This window comes from Mustela nigripes, chromosome 13 (assembly GCF_022355385.1).
Source record: "Mustela nigripes isolate SB6536 chromosome 13, MUSNIG.SB6536, whole genome shotgun sequence".
NCBI classification, from domain to species: Eukaryota; Metazoa; Chordata; class Mammalia; order Carnivora; family Mustelidae; genus Mustela; species Mustela nigripes.
In genome coordinates this window covers 114059552-114082829 of record NC_081569.1, presented here as the reverse complement: position 1 = coordinate 114082829, position 23278 = coordinate 114059552, and the positions used below count along the sequence as shown (strand labels likewise).

The window sequence follows — 23278 nt, the reverse complement described above, 5'->3', positions numbered from 1 at the left end:
TTGGGCCTAGAGCTTATTTAAAAACAAAAAATAAAAAAACAGTAACTTGAATCCAGAACATGTAAAGAACCCTCAAAATTCAATAATAAGAAAACTCAACTTAAAAAAAATAGGCAAAAATTTGAATCATCAGAGAACACATAATAATGGCAAACAAGTATATGAAAAGATGTTTAACATCATCAGCCATGAGGGAATTGCAAATTAAAACCACATAGGGATAGCATTACCTACTTATTAGAACAGTTAAAATAAAAAACTGAAGGGGCGCCTGGGTGGCTCAGTGGGTTAAAGCCTCTGCCTTCGGCTCAGGTCATGATCCCAGGGTCATGGGATCGAGCCCCACATCGGGCTCTCTGCTCAGCGGGTAGCCTGCTTCCTCATCTCTCTCTGCCTGCTTCTCTGCCTACTTGTGATCTCTGTCTGTCAAATAAATAAATAAAATCTTTAATAAATAAATAAATAAATAAATAAATAAAATAAAATAAAAAACTGAAACAAGGGGCACTTGGGTGGCTCAGTGGGTTAAGCCTCTGCCTTCGGCTCAAGTAGTGATCTCAAGGTGCTGGGATCAAGCCCCGAATTGGGCTCTCTGCTCGGCGGGGAGGCTGCTTTCCCCTCTCCCTCCGCCTGCCTCTCTGCCTACTTGTGATCTCTCTCTGTGTCAAATAAATAAATAAAATCTTAAAAAAACAAAACAAAACCGAAACAAAATAAACAGCGTCAAGAGTTGACAAGGAAGGGAAGCAACTGAACTCTCACCCATTATTTTTGGGAATGCAAAAAGGTACAGCTACTTTGAAAAAGAGTTTGGTTATTTCTTAAGTTAAACATACACTTGCCATATGATCCAACCACCCCACTTGCAAGTAATTACACAAGGGGAAAAAAAAAAAAACTCAGGTTCACACAAAAACCTGTATATAAATGTTTACAGTGTTTTTATTCATATTTCCACACAAACTAAAAATAACCAATATGGCTTTAAAGGAAGGAAAAAGGAAAGGAAAAGGTGAAGGAAAAAAGTTCACCCAAACAATGGAATACTACTCAGAAATAAAAAGGCACCACATACCAGCAATAGATACACAGAATAACATGATAGCTCTCACATGCATTAGGCTAAGCAAAAGAAGTCAGACCAAAAGGATACACAATTTTTTTTTATATGACATTCTGAAAAAAATCACATGTCAGAAAAATTCAAGGTGAACTACTGAGATAGGAAAGAAAATACACATTATGCTTGAAAAACATGGGGGTTAGGGTGCTGACCCCCTGTGCAGTTGAAAACCCACATATAACTTTTGGCTCCTCCAAAACTTAACTACGAATAGCCTACCATTAATCAGAAGCCTTACTGATAACATAAAGTCTTTTAACAAATATTTTGTATGTTTTACGTACTATATACTGTATTCTTATAATTAAGTAAGCCAGAGAAAAGATTAAAGAAGGGGAAACACATTTACGGTACTGTATTTTTAAAAACCCACATATAAGTGGACCCGCAGAGTTCAAACCTGTGCTGTTCGAGAGTCAACCATACTGGTCTTCTATGCACACTTACTTTAAATCTCATACTTCAAAATTTTCCATTTTAGGTTTGCGTTTTAAAATGTATACAGTAAATCAGTGCAATAGTACATGCTTATCTTCCCCCGCCAAGAGGATGGGTCATCAAAAAAGAGAAGAAACCAGGGCGTCTGGGTGGCTCAGTGGGTTAAAGCTTCTGCCTTCAGCTCAGGTCATGATCCCAGGGTCGTGGGATGGAGCCCCATATCAGGTCCTCTGCTCAGCAGGGAGCCTGGTTTCTCCTCTCTCTCTCTGCCTACTTATGATCTCTGTCAAATAAATAAATAAAATCTTTTAAAAAATTTATCTCTCCTATTTTGCAATAAGACCCCACAATACTCATACATAACATTGGCCACCACCCTCTAACACCATTCATTATGCCTATGTGCACATCCCAGGGAGGAGAGTATAATCACTCTAGATAAAGGACAGTTTTTTTCCTTGACTGAGATCTGAAAAGCTGCTTATTATTTTGTATCTAGTATGAAGTTTGGAAAGTGCCTACTTTTCTATACTACTCTTAGAGTCCAGTAGAGTCCTGACACTTGAAGATTCCACTCACCAATGTAACAGTTGTGATTTCAATCTTTCACAGGTGCCTAAAGTCTTGTGACAAGCAGTAATCTGATTTTGCTGAGTCACAAATCTAAATCAAGCATGTTTCCAGGTGTGAGGACCAAACTGTCTAGCAGGTGAGCGATGCAAGCTGCCTGCCCAATATTTACTCTCACACACCTATACTGTGCATTCTCTGCTTGTTGTTCTTAGGGTCAGGAAAGACTTCTTTCATTTTTTTAGTTCTCCTTTACTGCAGAGATCCTCACCAATTACCTGTAAATTACCTGTACCAATTACTGAAAAGACTCCGTAAATCCAAGTGTCTATCACCTGTTCCTTTTCTCAATTAAAGAACATTAAAAATACAATTACTATCATTTAGAACTTAAGTGGGCTTTAAAAAAGATTGTCATACTTAGAAAGTCTGGAATTCATGCATTATAGTAAATGAATCTTAAGTGGCATTCATGAACAGGGGATTCAATTCACAAACTGCTAAGGATGTGTTCAATGTCAAAGACGTCAAAAGGTATGTTTTAAGAACTTTTCCCAAGACAGAATTCTATGACAATATGAACTATGTTCAGGAAAAAACCCATGAGGCTTCTCCTTTCAGTCCTCCATGTCAACAACGTATCTCAAAGAAGACCCTGTTCTTTGTCTCTCACCCGCAAGAATATCTTCATAAAGTGCATGTACTCCTTCGGGCACGATGACCGCCAGTGCAGTTCCACAGAGAAGGCCAGCTCCCAAAACTGTCACCAGCTTTAGCCGCTCCTGGAAAGAAAATACCAGAAACTGTTGAAAAGATTGATGATCGAATGAGAAAAAGTTTCTGAAGGATCTGTAATCAAGACCGTGAGCTGCTCATTTGTGAGACCAAAATCTACAATGGCTAGTGAACATGAAACAGGGTCAGCTTCATAAAGAATTAATGCCAATTAAAACAAGGAGATGCCACTTATAAATTTACCAGATTGGCAACGATGTGGGAAAATCTGTCTATCGTCCATGATGGGAGAAACAAGCACATTTATCTGAGGCAGCGAGAAATGTCAATTACTACAATGTATGGTGACCGCTATTTGGCAATTTCAATTTAAAGCCTCAAAAATGTGAATTCTTTCATCCAGCAATTTCACTTCTAGAAATTTATCCTAAGAAAGAACTATGCAAAGATGATCACTGCACTAAGAGTGCAAACCTAAAAATATCCTAATCGTCAAAAAAGGAGATTGCGTGACTAAACCATAATACTTCGTCACAGTATAACAACACCCAGCGATTAAACATTATGATTCAGGTCTCTTCACAGATACACAAAGTCATGATGCACTGCTATGAGGAAAAAGCTGGTGGCAAACAATATGCATTGAAAATCTCATATTTGTAATAAAAAGTATACACATAGGTAAAACAAGTGTAAATCAAACATTAACAAATGTTTTGACTTTATAAAACATAAGCATAATATGTAATACACAACTTACAAAAATATTTGTAAGTGAACGACAATGAATATGTATTACTCATATAATAAAAAATATGCTTAATTAATACAGTACTAAAATGTTTTATGGATGTCTTTCAAAAACTGCTTTACTGAGGTGTGACTGGAATCCAAAAGCTGTAAATATTTAATGTATACAACTTGATGTGTACAGAGATAAGTATATATCTGTGAAACTATCATTACAATCAATGCCATTAGTGATTTATAGTTTTGATCTGAGCTAATCTCAATTTTTTTCTTACTACCCAAATTTCTTTGAGAGACTGCCTCCTGACATATGAGATATAAAAGATTACATTTCAAAGTTTCTTGAAGTAGTGGTGTACCCTATATGGCTTCCTGGAGTCTTAGTGGTATGAAAAATGATCCTAAAAACTAAAAGGGGGAAATTTTGTACTTTAAGAAAAAGTTTCCGTAACTAATGGAGTATCATGTACTTCACATTTCTGTTTTAGTATTAAGAGGTTAGCAAAAATAACAATGGCTGTATTATCTCTGACATACTACTGAACTTGTGACTCTGAGGCTAGGGGATAAGTATATAATATACACATACATACATATATGCTGTCTCTATGGGAAAATGGTTTCTTAGCTGACAGGCTAGGTGAAGCATTACCACCCCCTCATTTGGGAGAAGAAAGGAATCTGTATCTCATTGTGTGTCTAGTGAAAATGGAGAGACTACAGCTGCAATGTCAGCACCAACTCACACTTGCCATACAGCAAGAGGGGGATTCCTTGCTCCCTAGCACAAAGGCCAGGTCGGTCCTTCCTACATTCAGGATGGCCAATATTAGCTACTTGTAAACAGAGCATTCTGAATGCATCACGCAGTTGGGGGCACTGGCTCGGGAGGCAGAACTGACTTCACGGTTAATAATTCAGTACTTTAGCTTTACTTCTGTTAAATAAATATTTTTTTATATGTCTTATATGGGAGGCAACAGGACAAAGTGATTGAAAGTGATTGAAGCATGACACCAAACAACTGGCGTTACTATTTTAATATTTAATACTGAGCTATTCTAAGAGCTTTTGTCTTTTACAAGTTACTAAACTCATCAAAGCACTGTTAATCACGGCATTCATTTGAGACCAACTGTCAGAGCATGGAGAACACAAGACAGAAAAGCAGCTCTGTTCTGTGTAAAAGGGGACATGGTATATGACTTAGTCTTCTCATCACTTTCTCTAACAAAGTCATAAAAGTCACCTTTGTTTTATTTATTTATTTATTAATTTAAAAAATTTTTTAAAAGATTTTATTTATTTATTTGCCAGAGAGAGAGAGAGAGTGAGCACAGGCAGGCAGAGTGGCAGCAGAGGCAGAGGGAGAAATAGGCTCCCCGCCAAGCAAGGAGCCCGATGTGGGACTCGATCCCAGGACGCTGGGATCATGACCTGAGCCGAAGGCAGCCGCTTAACCAACTGTGCCACCCAGGCATCCCACCTTTGTTTTAAATGTAAAGTTTTACTCCTGAGGAAGGACAAAAATAATGGTAAACTGAACTGGACTAAGCATACCATTTCACTGTAGGGACTTGGTGTCAGAACTCCAAAATTCAAACTAATGAATAAATTGCTGGGGAAGAAAGCTGTCCTTTCAGCATTTTTACTACGACTATGCTCTACTCTGGGAAATGGAAATGAAAGATGCCCCTACCTTGCAAATTAAGGGAAGATGAGAAGTGATGAAAGGGATGTATTTAAAAGAGAAAGAGCTGAGCACCCTCAACAATCGCTTAGGTGGCAGCTCACATCATAAGCATAAATTAATTCCTGATGGATTATACTTTAATATAAAATCTAGAACACAAAACTTCTAGAAGGGAAGAGTATTTTTGCAATCTTAGTGTTCGTAAAATTTCTTAGCAAGGACATACACAAAAAGAATTTAAAACATTTGCTGATCCACTAAGAAAATGAACAGACCAGCTACATAGTGGAAGAAAATACCCACAACACATCTATCTGTTGTGGATGCTGCGGTGACACTGTCCACATCCATCTCCTCCAGGCTGGAGATACCTGCTCCCCGAGCTGCTGGGAGTGTTGCCTACTGCTGGCTCACAGCTGAGTCCCTCTGAGGACCTGACCTTGGGCCCAAGGGTACCAACTAACCTAAGGCTATATTCCCTCTGACAGGGTAGTCTACATCCCAAGACTAGTCCCTTGCATTGTATGGAAGAAGGTACAAAGCCAGGTCCCCTTGCCTCAATTATGGGTATCTCTCAAGAGCCAGGTGAGCCCGAGGCCTCTATTGTAACCAAATTACAGTTCAACTTCTCCATCTGCTTATCCCTACATACTCTTTCCCACGTGTTATTCCCAAGAGCACTCACCAATAAACTTCCGATGTGCAAATCTCCTCAGAGTCTATTTTCTATGGACTAAGAAACTGATAAGGGCTTGTGAAATATAAAGAACTTCCACAACTTTCTCAACTCAGTAAAAGGTAAACACAAACAAACAAAAAACCCACACAACAAAAAATGAATAAAATATTGAATAGATACGTCACCAAAGATATATGAATGTATGATATACCCATGAAAAGATGCTCAGCATCGTTACTCACCAGGAAAATGCAAATCTAAACTACAAAATACCTCCTTACCCCCACTAGAATGGCTCAGATTAACGACTGATGACACTAAATGAGAGCAAAGATACAGAACAACTGGAACTCTCCGTGCATTGCTGCCAGGACCATAAAATGATACAATCACTCTGGCAACTATTAGTCTCTTATCAAGTTAAACCAGCAATTCCACTTTTGGTATTTTCCAAGAGAAATAAAAATGTATGTTCACAAAAACACTTGTACAAGAATGTTCACAGAGGTTAATCAATAATAGGCACAATTTGATCAGCTGTCCATCAACAGGAGAATAGATACACAAACTGTGGTACACTCATACAGCGGAATACTACTCAGTAACAAAAAGCTGCTACATGGGATGCCTGGGTGGCTCAGTAGGTTAAGCTGCTGCCTTCTGCTCAGGTCATGATCCCAGGGTGCTGGGATCGAGTCCCGCATCAGGCTCCTTGTCCAGCAGGGAGCCTGCTTTCCCTCTCTGCCTCTGCCTGCTACTCTGCCTGCTTGTGCTCTCTGACAATAAATAAAAAAAATCTTTTTAAAAATCTTAAAAAAAAAAAAAGTTGCTAGACCGCAACCTGATGAAGTTCAAAAACATTATCCTGATGTTTGAATGAAAGAAGCCTTACACAAAAGAGTTACTTACTGTCTGAGTCCATTTATATGAAGTTTAAAAGCAGGCCAAACTAACCCTTAGCAAAAGAAATCAGAACAGTGGCTGCCTGCAGCAAAATGGGTTAGTGTAAGAACATAGTGGCCAGAGGGATTAACATTAACTAGAAAATGGCACCAAGTTATTTTTTTTAGGATGATGCAAATGTTCTAAATCTTGACTGGAACATGAGGTACATTTTTATACATTTGTTGAAATTCATCAAACTGCATTAAGATAGGTACCTTTTACTCTACAAAACTGCATATGTATAAAAAACCACCTAAGTACTGATTTATTCAGCCACGACCCCTGAAAGCATTCATTTTAGAGCTATTCAATTTTAACAAAGCTTCTTCATGGCAGCTCTTTGAAAACAAGCTCAGAGTCTATGTAGAATACTAAAGATACTTGGAAAATTTTTTCTTAAACAACTCACCTGTCATTCAGACATTCCTTTAAAATCATTCCTCATGGGGCACCTGGGTGGCTCAGTGGGTTAAACCTCTGCCTTTGGCTCAGGTCACGATCTCAGGGTCCTGGCATAAAGCCCCGCATCTGGCTCTCTGCTCAGCAGGGCCCCTGCTTCCCCCCCTTCCCCCGCCACCGCCTGCCTCTCTGCCTACTTGGGATGTCTCTCTCTCTGTCAAATAAATAAATAAAATCCTTAATAAAATAAAATAAAATAATTCCTCATGAGGGGTGTCTGTATGGCTCAGTTAGTTAAGCAACTGCTTTCAGCACAAGTCATGATCTGGAGTCCTGGATCGAATCCCACATCAGGATCCCTGCTGAGCAAGGAGTCCGCTTCTCCCTCTGACCCTCCCCCTTCTCATGCTCTCTCTCTCAAATAAATAAATCTTTAAAAAAAAAAAAGGCAAAATAAAATCATTCCTCACAATTTTATGTAAAGGACTGCTGGAAAAACCAGAGGTATTCACAATTCTGGACCAACCTACAAATTCACTAGGCACGCACCAGGTGCTTTAGAATATTCTACATTGGCAGGGCACCTGGGTGGCTCAGTGGGTTAAGCCTCTGCCTTTGGCTAGGGTCATGATTGACCTCAGGGTCCTGGGATTGAGCCCTGCACAGCAAGGAGCCTGCTTCCCTTTCTCTCTCTGCCCACTTGTGAACTCTCGCTCTCTGTCAAATAAATAAATAAAATCTTAAAAAAAAAAAAAAAAGAATATTCTACACTGGTGTCATGTGAAGTTCTATAGAGTCAAGATTTAAAAAGCAGGAACAGGGGCGCCTGGGTGGCTCAGAGGGTTAAGCCACTGCCTTTGGCTCAGGTCATGATCTCAGGATCCTGGGATCGAGCCCTATATCGGGCTCTCTGCTCAGCGGGGAGCCTGCTTCCTTCTCTCTCTCTGCCTGCTTGTGATCTCTGTCAAATAAATAAATAAAATCTTAAAAAAAAAAAAAAAGGCAGGAACAGAGGTGAGTTTTTGAGGCTTGTGTACTACAACATGAAGTTGCAAGTGAAGTAGTACCATGTAAGATAACTAAGGGATACATGCCATCCAGAATAACTTAAGACATCTACGGGCATTAAGAAAAAAACTTTCGGGGAGCCTGCGTGGCTCAGTGGGTTACAGCCTCTGCCTTTGGCTCAGGTCATGATCTCAGGATCCTGGGATTGAGCCCCGCATCGGGCTCTCTACTTGGCAGGGAGCCTGCTTCCCTTCCTCTCTCTCTGCCTGCCTCTCTGCTTACTTGTGATCTCTGTCAAATAAATAAATAAAATCTTTAAAAAATAAAATAAAGGGGCACCTGGGTGGCTCAGTGGGTTAAGCCTCTGTCTTCAGCTCAGGTCATGATCTCAGGGTCCTGGAATCGAACCCCACATTGGGCTCTCTGCTCAGCGGGGTGCCTGCTCCCCCCCTCCCCGCCTCTCTGCCTGCTTGTGATCTCTCTCTCTGTGAAATAAATAAATAAATATTTTTAAAAAATAGAATAAAAATAAAAATAAAAGAAAAAATAAAAGAAAAAACTTTCAGATCCATAAAGTAAAAAAAATTCTCCTAAAATGCTGCCTTATCCAAATTTTTAAAAAGACACAATGAAAATTATTTTCATTTTGTTAATCTTTAGACACATACTTTAAAAAGAGGGATACATTAGCTACCAAAGTTACCAAGACAGAATGCATATTTAAGAACTGGAAGAAAATGTAAAGAATGATCCTCTCTCGATATATAGATGAAGAATCAAAGGTCAAAGGTGAGAAATAATTTGCTTAAGATCCCATGGCTTAGGGGTGCCTGGTTGGCTCAGCGGGTTGGGCCTCTGCCTTTGGCTCAGGTCATAGTCTCATGGGATCAAGCCCCACATCAGGCCCTCTGCTCAGCAGGGAGCCTGTTTCCCCCTCTCTCTCTGCCTGCCTCTCTGCCTACTTGTGATCTCTCTGTTAAATAAAGAAATAAAAATCTTAAAAAAAAAAAAAAGATCCCATGGCTTAGATAGGTAATGGTAGGGACATGATTAGATTTGACAATGCACTCTGTTGCCCTACACATTCCAAGACAATGTTTCAACACATAGCACAATATATACAATTCGTTATACAAAATTTATCTCTGAAGAAAGGTAACATTCAATCACACCACCTCTTTAAATATTATGAGCTGGGAAAACCCCTAAACAACATCAAGAGGAAAACCAAAATTCTAAAGCTTCAAGGCAAAGTACGAGGAGGACAAGGTACCAAGCTTTCCTAGCGTTATTTCTTCAATGTAGAAGACTATTCTTTATTCTGAGATTACGTCCTATCTGCTTTTTCATCTTAAAATATCCTTTCTTTTTTTTTTCTTTTTAAAGATTTTATTTATGGGCGCCTGGGTGGCTCAGTGGGTTAAGCCACTGCCTTCGGCTCAGGTCATGATCTCAGGGTCCTGGGATCGAGTCCCGCATCGGGATCTCTGCTCAGCAGGGAGCCTGCTTCCTTCTCTCTCTCTCTCTCTCTCTGCCTGCCTCTCAGTGTACTTGTAATTTCTCTCTGTCAAATAAATAAATAAAATCTTTAAAAAAAAAAAAATAAAGATTTTATTTATTTATTTGACAGAGAGAGATCACAAGTAGGCAGAGAGGCAGGCAAAGAGAGAGGAGGAAGCAGGCTTCTCACTGAGCAGAGAGCCCGATGCGGGGCTCGATCCCAAGACCCTGGGATCATGACCTGAGCCGAAGGCAGAGGCTTAACCCACTGAACCACTCAGGCGCCCCTTAAAATATCCTTTCTTTTAAAAAAAATGATGGTGACATTGGTTTTTATTTTTAGCATCCTTACTTGGCAAAATTAAAAGCAGGCAATCCTGTGTCAATTTCCCCTAATTTCAAAAATACTACCGGTCTGGGAGACCCAAAAGCCTGGAAACTCCTGATCTTCAGTGTAAACATGAGATCTGTATTATAATACTATAAACAAATTAGAAACAAAGAATTTGAGAAACTGTGAGAGATCCAGGTAAACGTCAGTTAATCATCTACTTTTATAAAACCTCCTTGGAGAAAAGACAGTGTGAGCTAAAATTACTACATTATGTTTAGTTCCTTCTGAAATTAATTAAAGCACATATATTTACCAAATGAAGCAAAACATCCACTGAATACTATGTTTGTCCTTACCCCAAAATTGTAAGTTCCATGAAGGAAAAGAGATTTTTGTTTTTAATTTACTGCTCAATGCTCAACAGTTTATAGGACAGAAACTGCATATAACAAATTCTCCCTAAATATTTACTGAAAGAATGAATTAAATGCCCAGCACCACACAAAGGCACTAGGGACATGGTACCCCCCCCCATTTCACTGGCTGCAGTATCAACAGATACACAGATGTAGTGGAACCACTTTACACCTGGGAAATAGCCCTAACATATTCCTTACAAGTATAATCATATCAAGAATTTTCAGTGGTTAGCTGCTTTGGAATTTATGCTTTAGCTCAAGGTCTATTCAAGTCATATAATAAAGAACCACAATGTGATTCCACTACAGTAAACATGAAGCAGTGCTGTCATTTGTCTCATTAATGCAAATATCTTAAATGACATCTATTTTTTCTTTCCAAGGAGCTCAGAACATTGCTCAGTTACTACATCTTCAATCTTCAACAAAGCACTATGAAGGTTATTCATCCTCCGTAACTTTTATGAGCTAGGTAAATGTCTACTAACCTTCTCAGAGGGACTAATATTACAGAGGTACCACTTGTAATGACAAAAAGAATCCGTTTTCAAAAGATAAGCATCACTGTCACAGGTTGTAGTTTGTATTTTTACTTTATAAAAATATATTAACTACCTAAATTATTTTAGATGCAATCTGATTTATTTCAAGCACTAAGATGTGGTTCCGGTTATCTGCATAACTGTTTTTTTTTTCACAGCTTCACAACTTGAGATTCAATCTCAAAACTATGCATATGTCAAAGTTAAAATGCTGACAGGTTCGCTTCTTTGCTTATGGTAAGTCACTATAAGTCACTATAAGGATGTATCTGAATGAAGAACTACATATTCCAAGTGTGGTTCAAGATGAAAATGGGGTTCCCAAAGCAATAGTTTCTGTCAGAGAAATGACATATTTGCTCAAAAGAAGCATGGACTCTGCAATGCCATTAACCAATATTTCATTCTATGGTTTCACAGCTGCAGTTTGACTGAGCCAAAGGACTGACCAGATATATTAATTAAAACAACTTGTATTTGGGTGCCTGGGTGGCTCAGTGGGTTAAGCCTCTGCCTTTCGCTCAGGTCATGATCTCAGGGTCCTGGGATTGAGCCCCGCATCAGGCTCTCTGCTCAGCTCTCTCTCTCTGACAAATCAAAATACAAAATCTTGAAGAAAAAAAAAAAGACTGCTCCCTTCAAAGCTCAAGGAACTGAGGGATAAAATATCCTAGGGTGCACAGTAACTCTTGTTCAAGCAACAAAGGCCATCTCCATATTCTTACAAACAAACCTACTTCAAGGCGATCCTTCCTATGCCAATTTAATTGGTATATTACCTGTTATTAACTGTCAGGAACAGGTAATGAAGAAAATTCAAATACGAACTTGCTCTTCAAGGCCCGACAACTGAGACAAGATGCCTAAAAATTTCCTGCCTCTAAGTTGCAGCAGTGACCCTGAGTAAGTTCAGTGTCCTCCTCTGTGAGGGGTACGACCACACTGCTATTATCATGCAGCAGTAGGACATCAGCACACTTAGCACAGAGCAACGCTCATGATCAATTATCTCTAACATCATTAGCAGCATGCAGAAAGGGCTTCCTAAGCCCCTTCTTGACAAGAATAACAAATCAAGCCCCAGATATTTGGATAAAAATTCAGCAAACAATGCTCTGATTTTTGCCATTTTTCCAGTGGCATACAGGCTTCCACTTTCTTAATTCTTTTGACTTAGAGATAATAATTAGCAATACTCTATTAATGCCACTTTCTCCAATTTTGGAAAACAAGACTGATTTTTTTAAAGCGTTTTTTCTTTTTTTTTTTTTTTTTTTTTTTAAAGATTTTATTTATTTATTTGACAGAGAGAGATCACAAGTAGGCAGAGAGGCAGACAGAGAGAGAGAGAGGGAAGCAGGCTCCCCGCTGAGCAGAGAGCCCGATGCGGGCCTCCGATCCCAGGACCCTGAGATCATGACCTGAGCCGAAGGCAGCGGCTTAACCCACTGAGCCACCCAGGCGCCCTAAAGCGTTTTTTCAAACATAAAAGAGCTAAGCATAAATGGAAATCCCCTTTATGGTGGTTCAGTGTGACTACAAAAACAAATAAAAACCCACTGGGAAAACACTGGCAATTCATACTGTATTATTAATATATAAGATGTTTAATTGACCTGAGAAAATTAAAATAATAAAAATACATTTACCCAGGACTCTGGGGTTCCTCACTCAGTTAAGCATCCAACTCTTGATTTTGGCTCAAGTCATGATCTCAGGGTTGTGAGTCTGAGCCCCACGTGAGGCTCATGCTATGCATGGAGCCTGTTTACGATTCTCTCCCTCCTGGGGCACCTGGGTGGCTCAGTGGGTTAAAGCCTCTGCCTTCGGCTCAGGCCATGATCTCAGGGTTCTAGGATCCAGCCCCGCATAGAGCTCTCTGCTTGGCAGGGAGCCTGCTTCTTCCCTTTTCTCTTTGCCTGCCTCTCTGCCTACTTGTGATCTCTGTCTGTCAAATAAATAAATAAAATCTTTAAAAAAAATTAAAAAAAAAAAAAGATTCTCTCCCTCCCTCTGTCTCACCCCGCCTAAAATTTTTTTCCTTTATCAAATTAGCGAAGCTTAAAAACCTAGTATTCAGAATGCCTGGGTTCTCAGTCAGTAAAGCGTCTGCCTTCGGATCAGGTCATGATCCTTGGGTCCTAGGATCGAGTCCCACACTCGGCTCCCTCCTCAGCAGGAGCCTGTTTCTCCCTCTCCCTCTGCCAGCTGTTCCCTCTGCTTATATGTTCTCTCTCTCTCTGTCAGATAAATAAATAAAATCTTTAAAAACAAAACAGTATTCAACGTTTGTGAGACTGTGTCATTTGCATTTGTTGGAAAAAATGCATTTTTAAAAAAACTTCATAAAACAGATTGAGAACCTTCTTAAGAACATTTATTTCCTTTGATCTTGTTATTCGACTCCTAAGGACATAATCTGAAATATGTTCATAGCATTAGACACAGAAACATTCATTCAAAACTACTGTCATAGCAAAAATGTGAGAACAAGTTAAATACATAAAAAGAACTTTTATGCATAAAATAACTGAGTGTAATGAAAACATTAAAAAGTGCCCAGAATACATTTTTAGTAATAAAAGAAAATGCTTGGGGCGCCTGGGTGGCTCAGTGGGTTAAAGCCTCTGCCTTCAGCTCAGGTCATGATCCCAGGGTCCTGAGATCAAGCCCCGCATCTGGCTCTCTGTTCAGCAGGGAGCCTGCTTACCTTCCTCTCTCTCTGCCTGCCTCTCTGCCTACTTGTGATCTCTATCAAATAAATAAATAAATAAATAAATATCTTAAAAAAAAAAAAAAAGAAAAGAAAATGCTTATGTTATACTACCAGGTAAAAGAAGGGAGAACGTAAAATTATACATAAACCACATAATTAACCACATTAAAAAAGCAAATAGAAAAAAAAGAATGGAAAGATATAAAAAATGTTACTAGCAATTCTCACTGGACAGTGAAAGAGTAGATGATTTTATTTTCCTTTTACAGATGAACATATTTTCTAAATTTTCACAAAGAGCCTATTATATAGCTGAGCTTTTTTTTTTTTAATTTGTTCATTTATTTAGAGGCTGTAAAAATAGCGGCTTTGAATTTACTAAACTCACTCTGAACTTAGTTTCCTCATCCATAAGTAGGATAAGAATTCTTCGCTCTCAAGGTTACTGTTAAAATCAACAAAGATCTTGACACATAAATTAATACTGCAGCTATTATTATTATTAATTATTATACTGTGGTTGGATTAGAGAGCTCAATGACCTTAATAATGTACACCTGGAGATGTCCTCCACTTTATTAAGTGGTTCTAACAACTGCACTTCAATGTTCTGTAATAATCTGAAATGTTTTCTAGTCTCCCCCTCTTGTCATGTTGTGATGTATTTTCCCCACTTACTTCCCCCAACCCTTCTGGTTTGCAGTTTCTACTGTTCTTTCCTTTTTTATGCCTGTAAGCTAGTCTTTTTTTCTTTCTTTCTTCCTTCAAAATTATTTATTTATTTGTTTGTTTGTTTATTTATTTAACAGAGCATGCGAGAGAGATCACAAGTAGGCAGAGAGGCAGGCAGAGAGAGGGGAAGCAGGCTCCTGGCTGAGCAGAGAGCCCAATATGGGGCTGGATCCCAGGACCCTGAGATCATGACCTGAGCTGAAGGCACAGACTTAACCCACTAAGCCACCCAGGAACCCAGCTGTTTCTAGTTTTCAAAGGGCTTAGAAACGAGTCTAGCCCAGAGTTCTAGACTGGCAATTCATAAACATGGGTTGTCTGGCCCACACAGTGATCTAAAAATATTTGATTTAGAGCCAAAATATAAAATTCAGAGTATTTCATGTAAAAATCCCGATTTCCAGCTTCTGAAAAGTGGGATGATCTGGCCACACCAAGACTTAGGTCGTCCAATGATACAGGTTGTTCAGATGACCACAGTTCTTGCCCCTCCCTCCTGACTCCCAGGCACTGACACTCAAGGTCAGCTCCACGTATCATAGCACTTGGAAGTGTTTTATCTTACTCCAGGCCTGATTCACAGTCCAGCCTTAGCAGTTATTGACTTTTATGACCCATTACCTAGTTGTATTAGTCAGGGTCCAATCAAGAAAGAAAAATCATAATTTGAACAGGGGAAGTTTAAAACAGGGGACAGAATTATGAGAAGTTAACTAATAGGACCAAACTCTTAAGAATAGCAGATAAAAGGAGCGCCTGCTGTAGGACTGAGGTAAGAGTGGTCAAAGAAGAGGTCCTATGTGTGCGGAGATCTAAACCCTGCTGAAAGGGCATGCCTGGGACTCAATGAAGAGCAGTAAAAGGTTTTGGGACCCATTCTGATGTATGTGGGGTGGGGGTGGGGGGGGTCCCCACACCAAGCAATGCTGGGACATCAGCTGGGTGTACCACAATCCAACTTAATTCTAATACTATCTACTCGGAGACATTAGATCCCCACAGGTTAAGGGTTCTATCCTATAAGACTGCCCCCCAGCTTTATAAAAGAGAACTTCAACTGCCTCCATTTTGACCTTGACCTTTCTAACTTACCAAGTTCTTCTTTCCAGCTTATCTCTTACCTGTGGCAAAAGACCCTAGAGGCAAAGCATCCCACAAAGGAAACAAAACTACCCCCTGAAACAGTAATGGCTGCCCTGAGGCAGCAAGACCCTGTATAACTGACCCCAAGGCAATGACTGACCTGGCTACTGCCCACCTGCCCGCACCCACTGAGCTTTGCGCCACATTTTCCTCATATAAACCTGGAAATATTTTCAGTACTTTGGAAAAACCTCTTTGAGACTTTAGTCCAGCTGCCATCTTGGTGTTGACCTCATTGACATAAACTCCTTTCTCATTTCACAATTACTCATCTCTCTGCCTTCGGATTTTATCAGCAGCTAGTGGCCAAACCTGGTGTGTCTGGGACCCCTCCCCCTTGGAGCCAGGTGCTCAGGCGCCCCTGCACCCCACCTACGTCCAGACGCCAGTGCAAGTCCAGATTGTCACCTATGTTTCTGACCTCCTTTCCTTGGGTTTGATTAATCTGCTACAGTGGCTCAAAGAACTCAAAGAAACATTTTACTTATCAGATTAATTAATTGGTTTATTATGAAAAGGTATAATTCAGATACAGCAGGATAGAAGAGCTGCACAGGGCCAAGTATGGGGAAAGGGCTCAGAGCTTCCATGCCCCTTCCAGGCATAAAATTCTCCCAGCATCTCCATGTGTTCATCAACCTAAAAGTTCTCTGATCCCTGTCTTTCTGGGTTTTTATGAAGGCTTCATTACATAGGCAGGGCTGAATAAATCATTGGCCATTGGCAATTAATTTAACCTCCTGGCCCTCTCCCTTCCAGGTTTGGAATGAAGGTTCCAACCTTCCAATCACATGGTTGGTTCTCCTGGCAACCAGCCTCCAACCTTAGGACCTAGGGGAATTCTAGAAATCATTTCATTCACAAGGCAAAAGACATCTTTATGGCTCTCATCACTTTGGAAATTCCAGGGTTTTAGGACCTCTGTGCCGGAAATAGGAAGATCAAATCTATATTGATTATAAAGTACAATATTAGAGGCAGAGAAGTTTCTGTGGTGCCACACTGGAGAAACTTGCTAGAAATATGTACTCTTGGCTGCTGGGAAACTGTGTTACAAGGAGAGACACTCCTATCCTATAAAACTACCCAAGGCAGGGTGGTGCCAGTGAGAACTACTGACTGGTGGGTGCTGGAGAAGTATGTGTTTAGCAGGAGCCTCTGGCTTGAAAACCTGCCTGCAGTGCAGGAGCTGGGCCCTGGAGAAGCCTACCTGGTGGCCAGAGAAGCCAAATGTGTGTGTGCAGCAGGCTGCACTGGGGACGCTGGGCACTGGGGAGGCTGGCTGCCTGTGCTTTAAGAATCGTCACCCGAGTCGTTGCCCAGGAGCAAACATGGACCAAGAAGGAAACACCCTTCCTCTTACAATTTCTCTCCAGTATCCTCTAACTGTGCCAGCTGGCAAAGGAAAAATACTTAAAGGGCCCAGATCTGTTTCTGCAGAGTAGTCAATGAAGAGTAAATTTGGAGCTGAAAGGCAATAAATTGATAAATGACACACTAACCTACTAAAATTACCCAAAAAAGACACAGAAGCCAAGTGACACCTAAGAACAGAAGAGAGCAAGTAAAATGCTTGCTCTTCAGGCTACCTATTTAGCTACTCACACACTTTTCTGGTGCTATAGATTAACGAAGTTTCTGGATGGACAAGTTCCACACAAAAGAGGTGCTACCAATATTCTCCTTCATCTCTATTATAATAACTAATATTTATTAAGTATTTACTATGCCAAGAATGTATATCAATTCATTTAATCCTCAAAACAATCCTACAAGATAGATACTTCTATTATCTTCACTTTACAAAAGTTCAAGTAATGTAACCAAGATAACAACAGGCAGCAAATGGCAGAGCCACAATCTGAATTTATGTAATTTAGCTCCAAAATCTATACTCTTCTTCAATTCAATTTCGTTAACATATAGTGTATTACTAGTTTCAGGGGTAGAATTCAGTGATTCATCAGTTGCATATCACACTCATTACATCAAGTGCTCTCCTTAATGTTCATCATCCAATTACCCCTGCCCCCACCTACCTCCCCTCCAGCAACCCTCAGTTTGTCTCCTAGAGTTCAGTGCCTCTTATGGTTTGACTACCTATTTTCATCTTGTTTTGTTTTTCCTTCTTTTCCCCTATATTCATGTTGTTTCTTAAATTCCGCGAGTGAAATCATACGGTATTTGTCTTCCTCTGACAGACTTATTTCACTTAGCATAATACCCTCTAGGTTCATCCCAGAATCTATACTCTTAAATGCAATGCTAAACTGCTTCACTACAAAACTCATTTCATTGTTTAATTTTTTGCTTTTAGCACCCATCTTGTTTCCCCAATTTGCCCTTGTCAAATGCATGAAGAACTCATGAAAGAAACATACAAGGTACAAAAGCCAGGGTATAATTTTTTGGTTACTAGAAAACTGACCCCCTGAGAAATACAGGGCTTGCAATAGATAGTATGATGTACTTATCTATTAGTTAACCATAAGACATCATCACTTAAAAGCCATATAACTGGGGCAGAAGAATTTCCAGAGTAATTGATACTATTTCTATTTTATTTTATTTTAATAAAATTAGACATTCAACATTCTAGAATTCTGTCAAAGGTTTTTTTTTTTTTTTTTATAAAGATTTTTATTTATTTATTTGACAGAGAGAGATCACAAGCAGGCATAGAGGCAGGCAGAGAGAGAGAGAGAGGAGGAAGCAGGCTCCCCGCTGAGCAGAGAGCCCCATGTGGGACTCGATCCCAGGACCCTGAGATCATGACCTGAGCCAAAGGCAGCGGCCTAACCCACTGAGCCACCCAGGTGCCCTCTGTCAAAGGTTTTAAGAAATACCTGTATTTACACTTAGTATTACTACTTGTTACCACGAATTCCAAACTGAGCTATAGAGGATCTTAAACCTTGTTAGCATTCAACAAAGTTGCACTTCTGCAATTAAAGGAAAGGTTAAGCCTGTCACATACAAAAGCATTTCAGAATCCATTTCAGGTCTTCTTCCCTCAAAAAGGATGTGAATTCTTGAACATCACAATTTAGAACTGACTTGACTATGAAGACATCAAGTATGAAATTAATTTTAAATAGTTCAAAATGGGAACTGCTTTAGATTCTAACTTGGCAGGTGTCAATTTAAAGGGCATCTAAGACAAAATCCACTCTTTCTTAAACATTTCAGTGCTATCTGAAGATGGTTTATCTCTGTGGTTTCAATTCTGCTACACTACAAAACACAAGATAGGAGGTTTTACTGTGGAAGGTCAAATGTCAGTGATGTGAAAGATATTTCTAATTTGGGGAGCTAATGGAGATAATGTTAGTCGTGTTAAAGACATTCCTAATTTGGGGAGCTAAGGTGCCAATTTAGATTCATGGTATTTTCATCCTTCTTTACACAAGTCATCAGAAAAAGAAATACCACCTAACAGTCAAGTGCTTTGGACTGGTAATCAAACTGACTTAGTTTCAAATTCCATCCCTACCAGTGTCTACCACACTCTCTCAGTGGGAGTGTGCACATCTGTAAAATGAGATTTAACAGTATCTACCTCAATCTCCTAAAGATTAAATAAGACAATGCACATCAGTGCCTGGCACTACACAGAAGGCACTCAATAAGCTTCTATTATTAGTATTATTAAACAGGTAAGTTTCAGTAACACTTATCCATAGAATATCCTAGGGAAAAGAAAGTTTTTCAGGAAAATATTCAATCAGATTTTATCTGATCCAAATACTTTTATCTAGCAAAGATACTTATTGAAACAATAACCTTATAAAACAACAATCTGGGGCGCCTGGGTGGCTCAGTCATTCGTCTCAGGTCACGATCCCAGGGTCCTGGGATGGAGCCCCACATGGGGCTCCTTGCTCAGCGGGAAGCCTGCTTCTCCCTCTCCTACTCCCCCTGCTTGTGTTCCATCTCTCACTGTGTCTCTCTCTATCAAATAAATAAAATCTTAAAAAAAAAATAATCTGAGGAAAGGCAAAATTACTGATTGCTTTCCAAACATGGATAAATCAGAATGCAAAGTGTAAAATGCTTGAATTTAGAAATGAAATTCCCAATAGGCACAACATTAACATCTGTTGCACTACCTGAAGAGAATAAAACTTTTAACATACAATGCAAAAGCCCTGAAAAATGCAACTGTGTCACATTTATTTCAAAAAGAACCAATTGTCAGAGAAGAGCATACTAACTGAACAAATTTATTCTTCAGACACAAATGTCTGATTTGTTGGTTAACTCAAAGCCCTAAAGATATCTATTACTGAATGAGTCAGTTATCATGGTTAGACACAAAACAAAACTTTTTAACACATGAAAAACAAGACAAGCCTTAAAATGAAAATAAATGAAGAAAAGAAAGGTGAATACAAATAAAAATACTCTAAGGTAGGGAGACTAGAGAAGAAGGCTTGGTCTCTCAAAATGGAACATTCATGGTGAATAGGAATGCCAAGCGCCAAACAAGACGTTTCAGATCCCAACCTGTTGAGAAGTTTCTGGTAACTGGAGAGGGAAATGGAGGAGTTTACCCATTATTAGAAGTCTGTTCCAAAATAAAGGCTTAAAAATTATAATTTTGAACAAAGTTCTAAAAATGAAAATCTTAAAGAGTTTTCATAATTAGTAAGGAGAATAATCCTCAAGATTTTCTGAAGTTCTTATCACATTCCAGAATATATTCTTGCATGCATATTAATTAATTACATCCTCACAACAATCCTATAAGGTTATTTAAAAGAAGAGATTTTGATGTTAAATAGCTTGCTCAAATAGTGACACTGATTTTGAACTACACTATCTGTCCCAGACAGTTCCTGGAAGATTCGTGCGTTACTAATATCTTGAATTCTTTATTGAAGTAAGAGCAGCACTACTTTCATCTGCATACCTGTGGGTCCATACTATTTTAACACATGAAGAATGTGGCATTATAATCCAAAATGGTGTGCAACAAGGAAAGTATGAAACTGAGACAAAGTCTTCAAAAAATTTCATAGAATATGAATATTACAATTAGAGGAGTAATAGATAAGAGTATGTCTAGTAAATATAATAACAGGGGTTATTAGTTATTAGTTAGTTAGTTAACAGGGGTTATAGTAACAGACATATAAGAGTATGTCTAGTATATATAATAACAGGGGTAACTGGTGGCTCAATGGGTTAAGCCTCTGCCTTAGCCTCAGGTCATGATCTCAGGATCCATGGGTAGAGCCCCACACTGAGCTCTCTGCTCAGCAGGGAGCCTGCTACCTCACCCCCACACCCACACCTGCCTCCCTGCCTAATTGTTATCTCTGTCAAATAAATAAATAAAATCTTAAAAAATAATAACACTACATTTGAGTTTATAATTTGTATTTTTTCACTTCATTTTCTTAGTATTTAATTTTTATAAATATATTGGTCTGCAATGGAATGGAAATTAAACAAAAACAAGAGCTAGCCATTTACCAGATAGTTGGAGGAGCACTGCCCTAGATCTCTGGTGCAAACAGCTTGCTCTCTGTTACCAGTTCTGTGGCAAAGAGGAGACATGCTCATGTAAGTAACAATCCTTAGATAATCAATCTACAACCACTTTGGCCATGGTTTACATTTTAACTTCATTCATTAATCAGAGTTCCTGCTAAGTGGGGTTAATTCTAGGTAATGTTAAGTTGTAGGCTCTCAACCTACCTAGGTAGCTTTTTCCTTTAGAGTCAAAGACAACTGCTCATTACCAACTGAATCTAACATTGTTAAGATAGTGGTAAGCTAGTAGTTCAACTCCTTTACCACACGGGACTTCCTTGGTGTAAGGTATGCTTTGGCCTCCTTTACAAGTTCAGTTTTCCTCCTTCCCATAGGCTGAAGAAGAGAGCATCTTGATTATCAGTTACTCGTAAGTGCTTTCAAGAATCAGAGATTTCTTTTCCTTTGTTTCAGCAATCATTTAGGGATAAAGGCAAAGTCACCAGGTCAAAAAACAAGGAAGAAGTTACAAAAGCATCAAGAAAGTTGTTTTGGGTACAAGGAATGTTGAAGAAAGTCACTGAGAGATCAATGTCATGTAAACCTCTTGAGGGTCAGGTATAGCAGGTAGGCACGAACTGCTACAGCAATTTTTGGGTCACTTAATTTTAACTCATTTCTAAATACTAATCCTGCCATAATTAATGGGTTTTTTAAACTCTTATTCCTGCCTCTGGGAAATTCTGAGGGAAAAAGGTATTGAGTGACAAAACAGCAGCTAGATTAAGAACATGAATAAATAGCATATCTTTTCATATACATGAAAGTGAACTGCAAAATAAATTAGATTGGTCTCTTTATTTTATAATAACACTAGTCCCTAAGAAAAGCCAGATTTCCTTAAAAAGTACAGTAGTTTAGCCAATGGAGGAGCTTGGGGTAGAAACTGTTCTAAAGGCAGAAACTGTGCTTCCCAGCCCCCATGAATGAAGTTTACTTTTTACAAAATCATCTCACTAGTTTCATGTTACATCAATTTATAATAGTATAATCTATCTAGAAAAAATGTTTAATTACCAGAAGAGTGCTTAAAATGAGATTAGTTTCTATTAAGAAAAGTTGTGCCTCTCTGATATTGAGAAAGCATCTTCCCTTTACAACTGTCACTACTTCTCAACAGCTGACAGAAATTTGAGAATTTCTTACCTCCGAGAAATTAACAGCCAAGGGAACGATTCCAGCCACGTAACATCCCACCAACATAGCCAGAGACAGCAGACTAATGGAGATGAAATCATCCATTCTGTCCTCCTTTATTTACCCACAGTCACCAGACTACAAATTTTCAGTGGCTTCAAAGGGGCCGGAGGTCCTTAAACGCGTGTGGTGATTCCAAGAGAACAAGTGGACTTGCCAGTTCTTTCGTCCTCCCCACCAGCAGATGTGTTCACGAAACCCCTTTCTCTGGCACGCACCTGGAAATAGCCCCCTTTTGCTGATCTTAGCACCAGAGAGAACTTTCAGCAATCTCAGGTCCCAGCCCCTGCGTTTTCAGAGGCCAGTCTTTGGATTCCCTACGGTTAGCAGTTAAAGGTATGCGGGAGATTTCTTCAGTCTCGGGATGGTGGAAAAATCAGTCCACTCCCTCCACAGACAAAGTCCCAGGTGGAAAAAGAGGAAAACCCAAGCAAACTTGTTCTTTCTCCCGGCGCCCCTCCGTCCCTGGGGCAGTCCCCCTTAGGCTGGGACCAGCCCACCAGTCCCGGGAAACTCTCCTCCGAGTCTAGAATAGGAAAGAGTCCTGCAGCTCTCTAACGATGGGCTCAGGGGTTCAGCAGCGGAGCTGATACAAAGCTGTCTCTGCCCTATATCCGATGCTGCCCATATTACTCCATTCCGCTGGGCCTTGACCCAGAGCCACGGATACTACAGCTGCCATGGCCGCCAAGTGGCACCTCTTCATTACATCCACTTCCGGATTGCTTCACCGCCCCCCTCCTTTAAGAAGAGTACTTCCGGGTTACAACCGACCTATGGCCCGGGATTCTTATGTTGCCGCCATTTTTGAGTAGGG

General features: G+C 39.6%; 1 protein-coding gene across 1 annotated transcript in view; it reads right to left on the bottom strand.

Annotated features, from left to right (window-relative positions):
• SLC39A9 (solute carrier family 39 member 9) overlaps nucleotides 1–23176 on the bottom strand; it is a 61349-nt gene extending 38173 nt beyond the window's left edge. Inside the window, exons 1-2 of the mRNA XM_059373474.1 lie at nucleotides 22411–23176; nucleotides 2805–2913 (exon numbers count right to left, since the gene is read on the bottom strand). Of these exons, the coding sequence (XP_059229457.1) occupies nucleotides 2805–2913; nucleotides 22411–22506 (205 nt within the window). The 5' untranslated portion in view covers nucleotides 22507–23176. The remainder of the gene's footprint in view (nucleotides 1–2804; nucleotides 2914–22410) is intronic.
• Nucleotides 23177–23278: the final 102 nt, after the last annotated feature.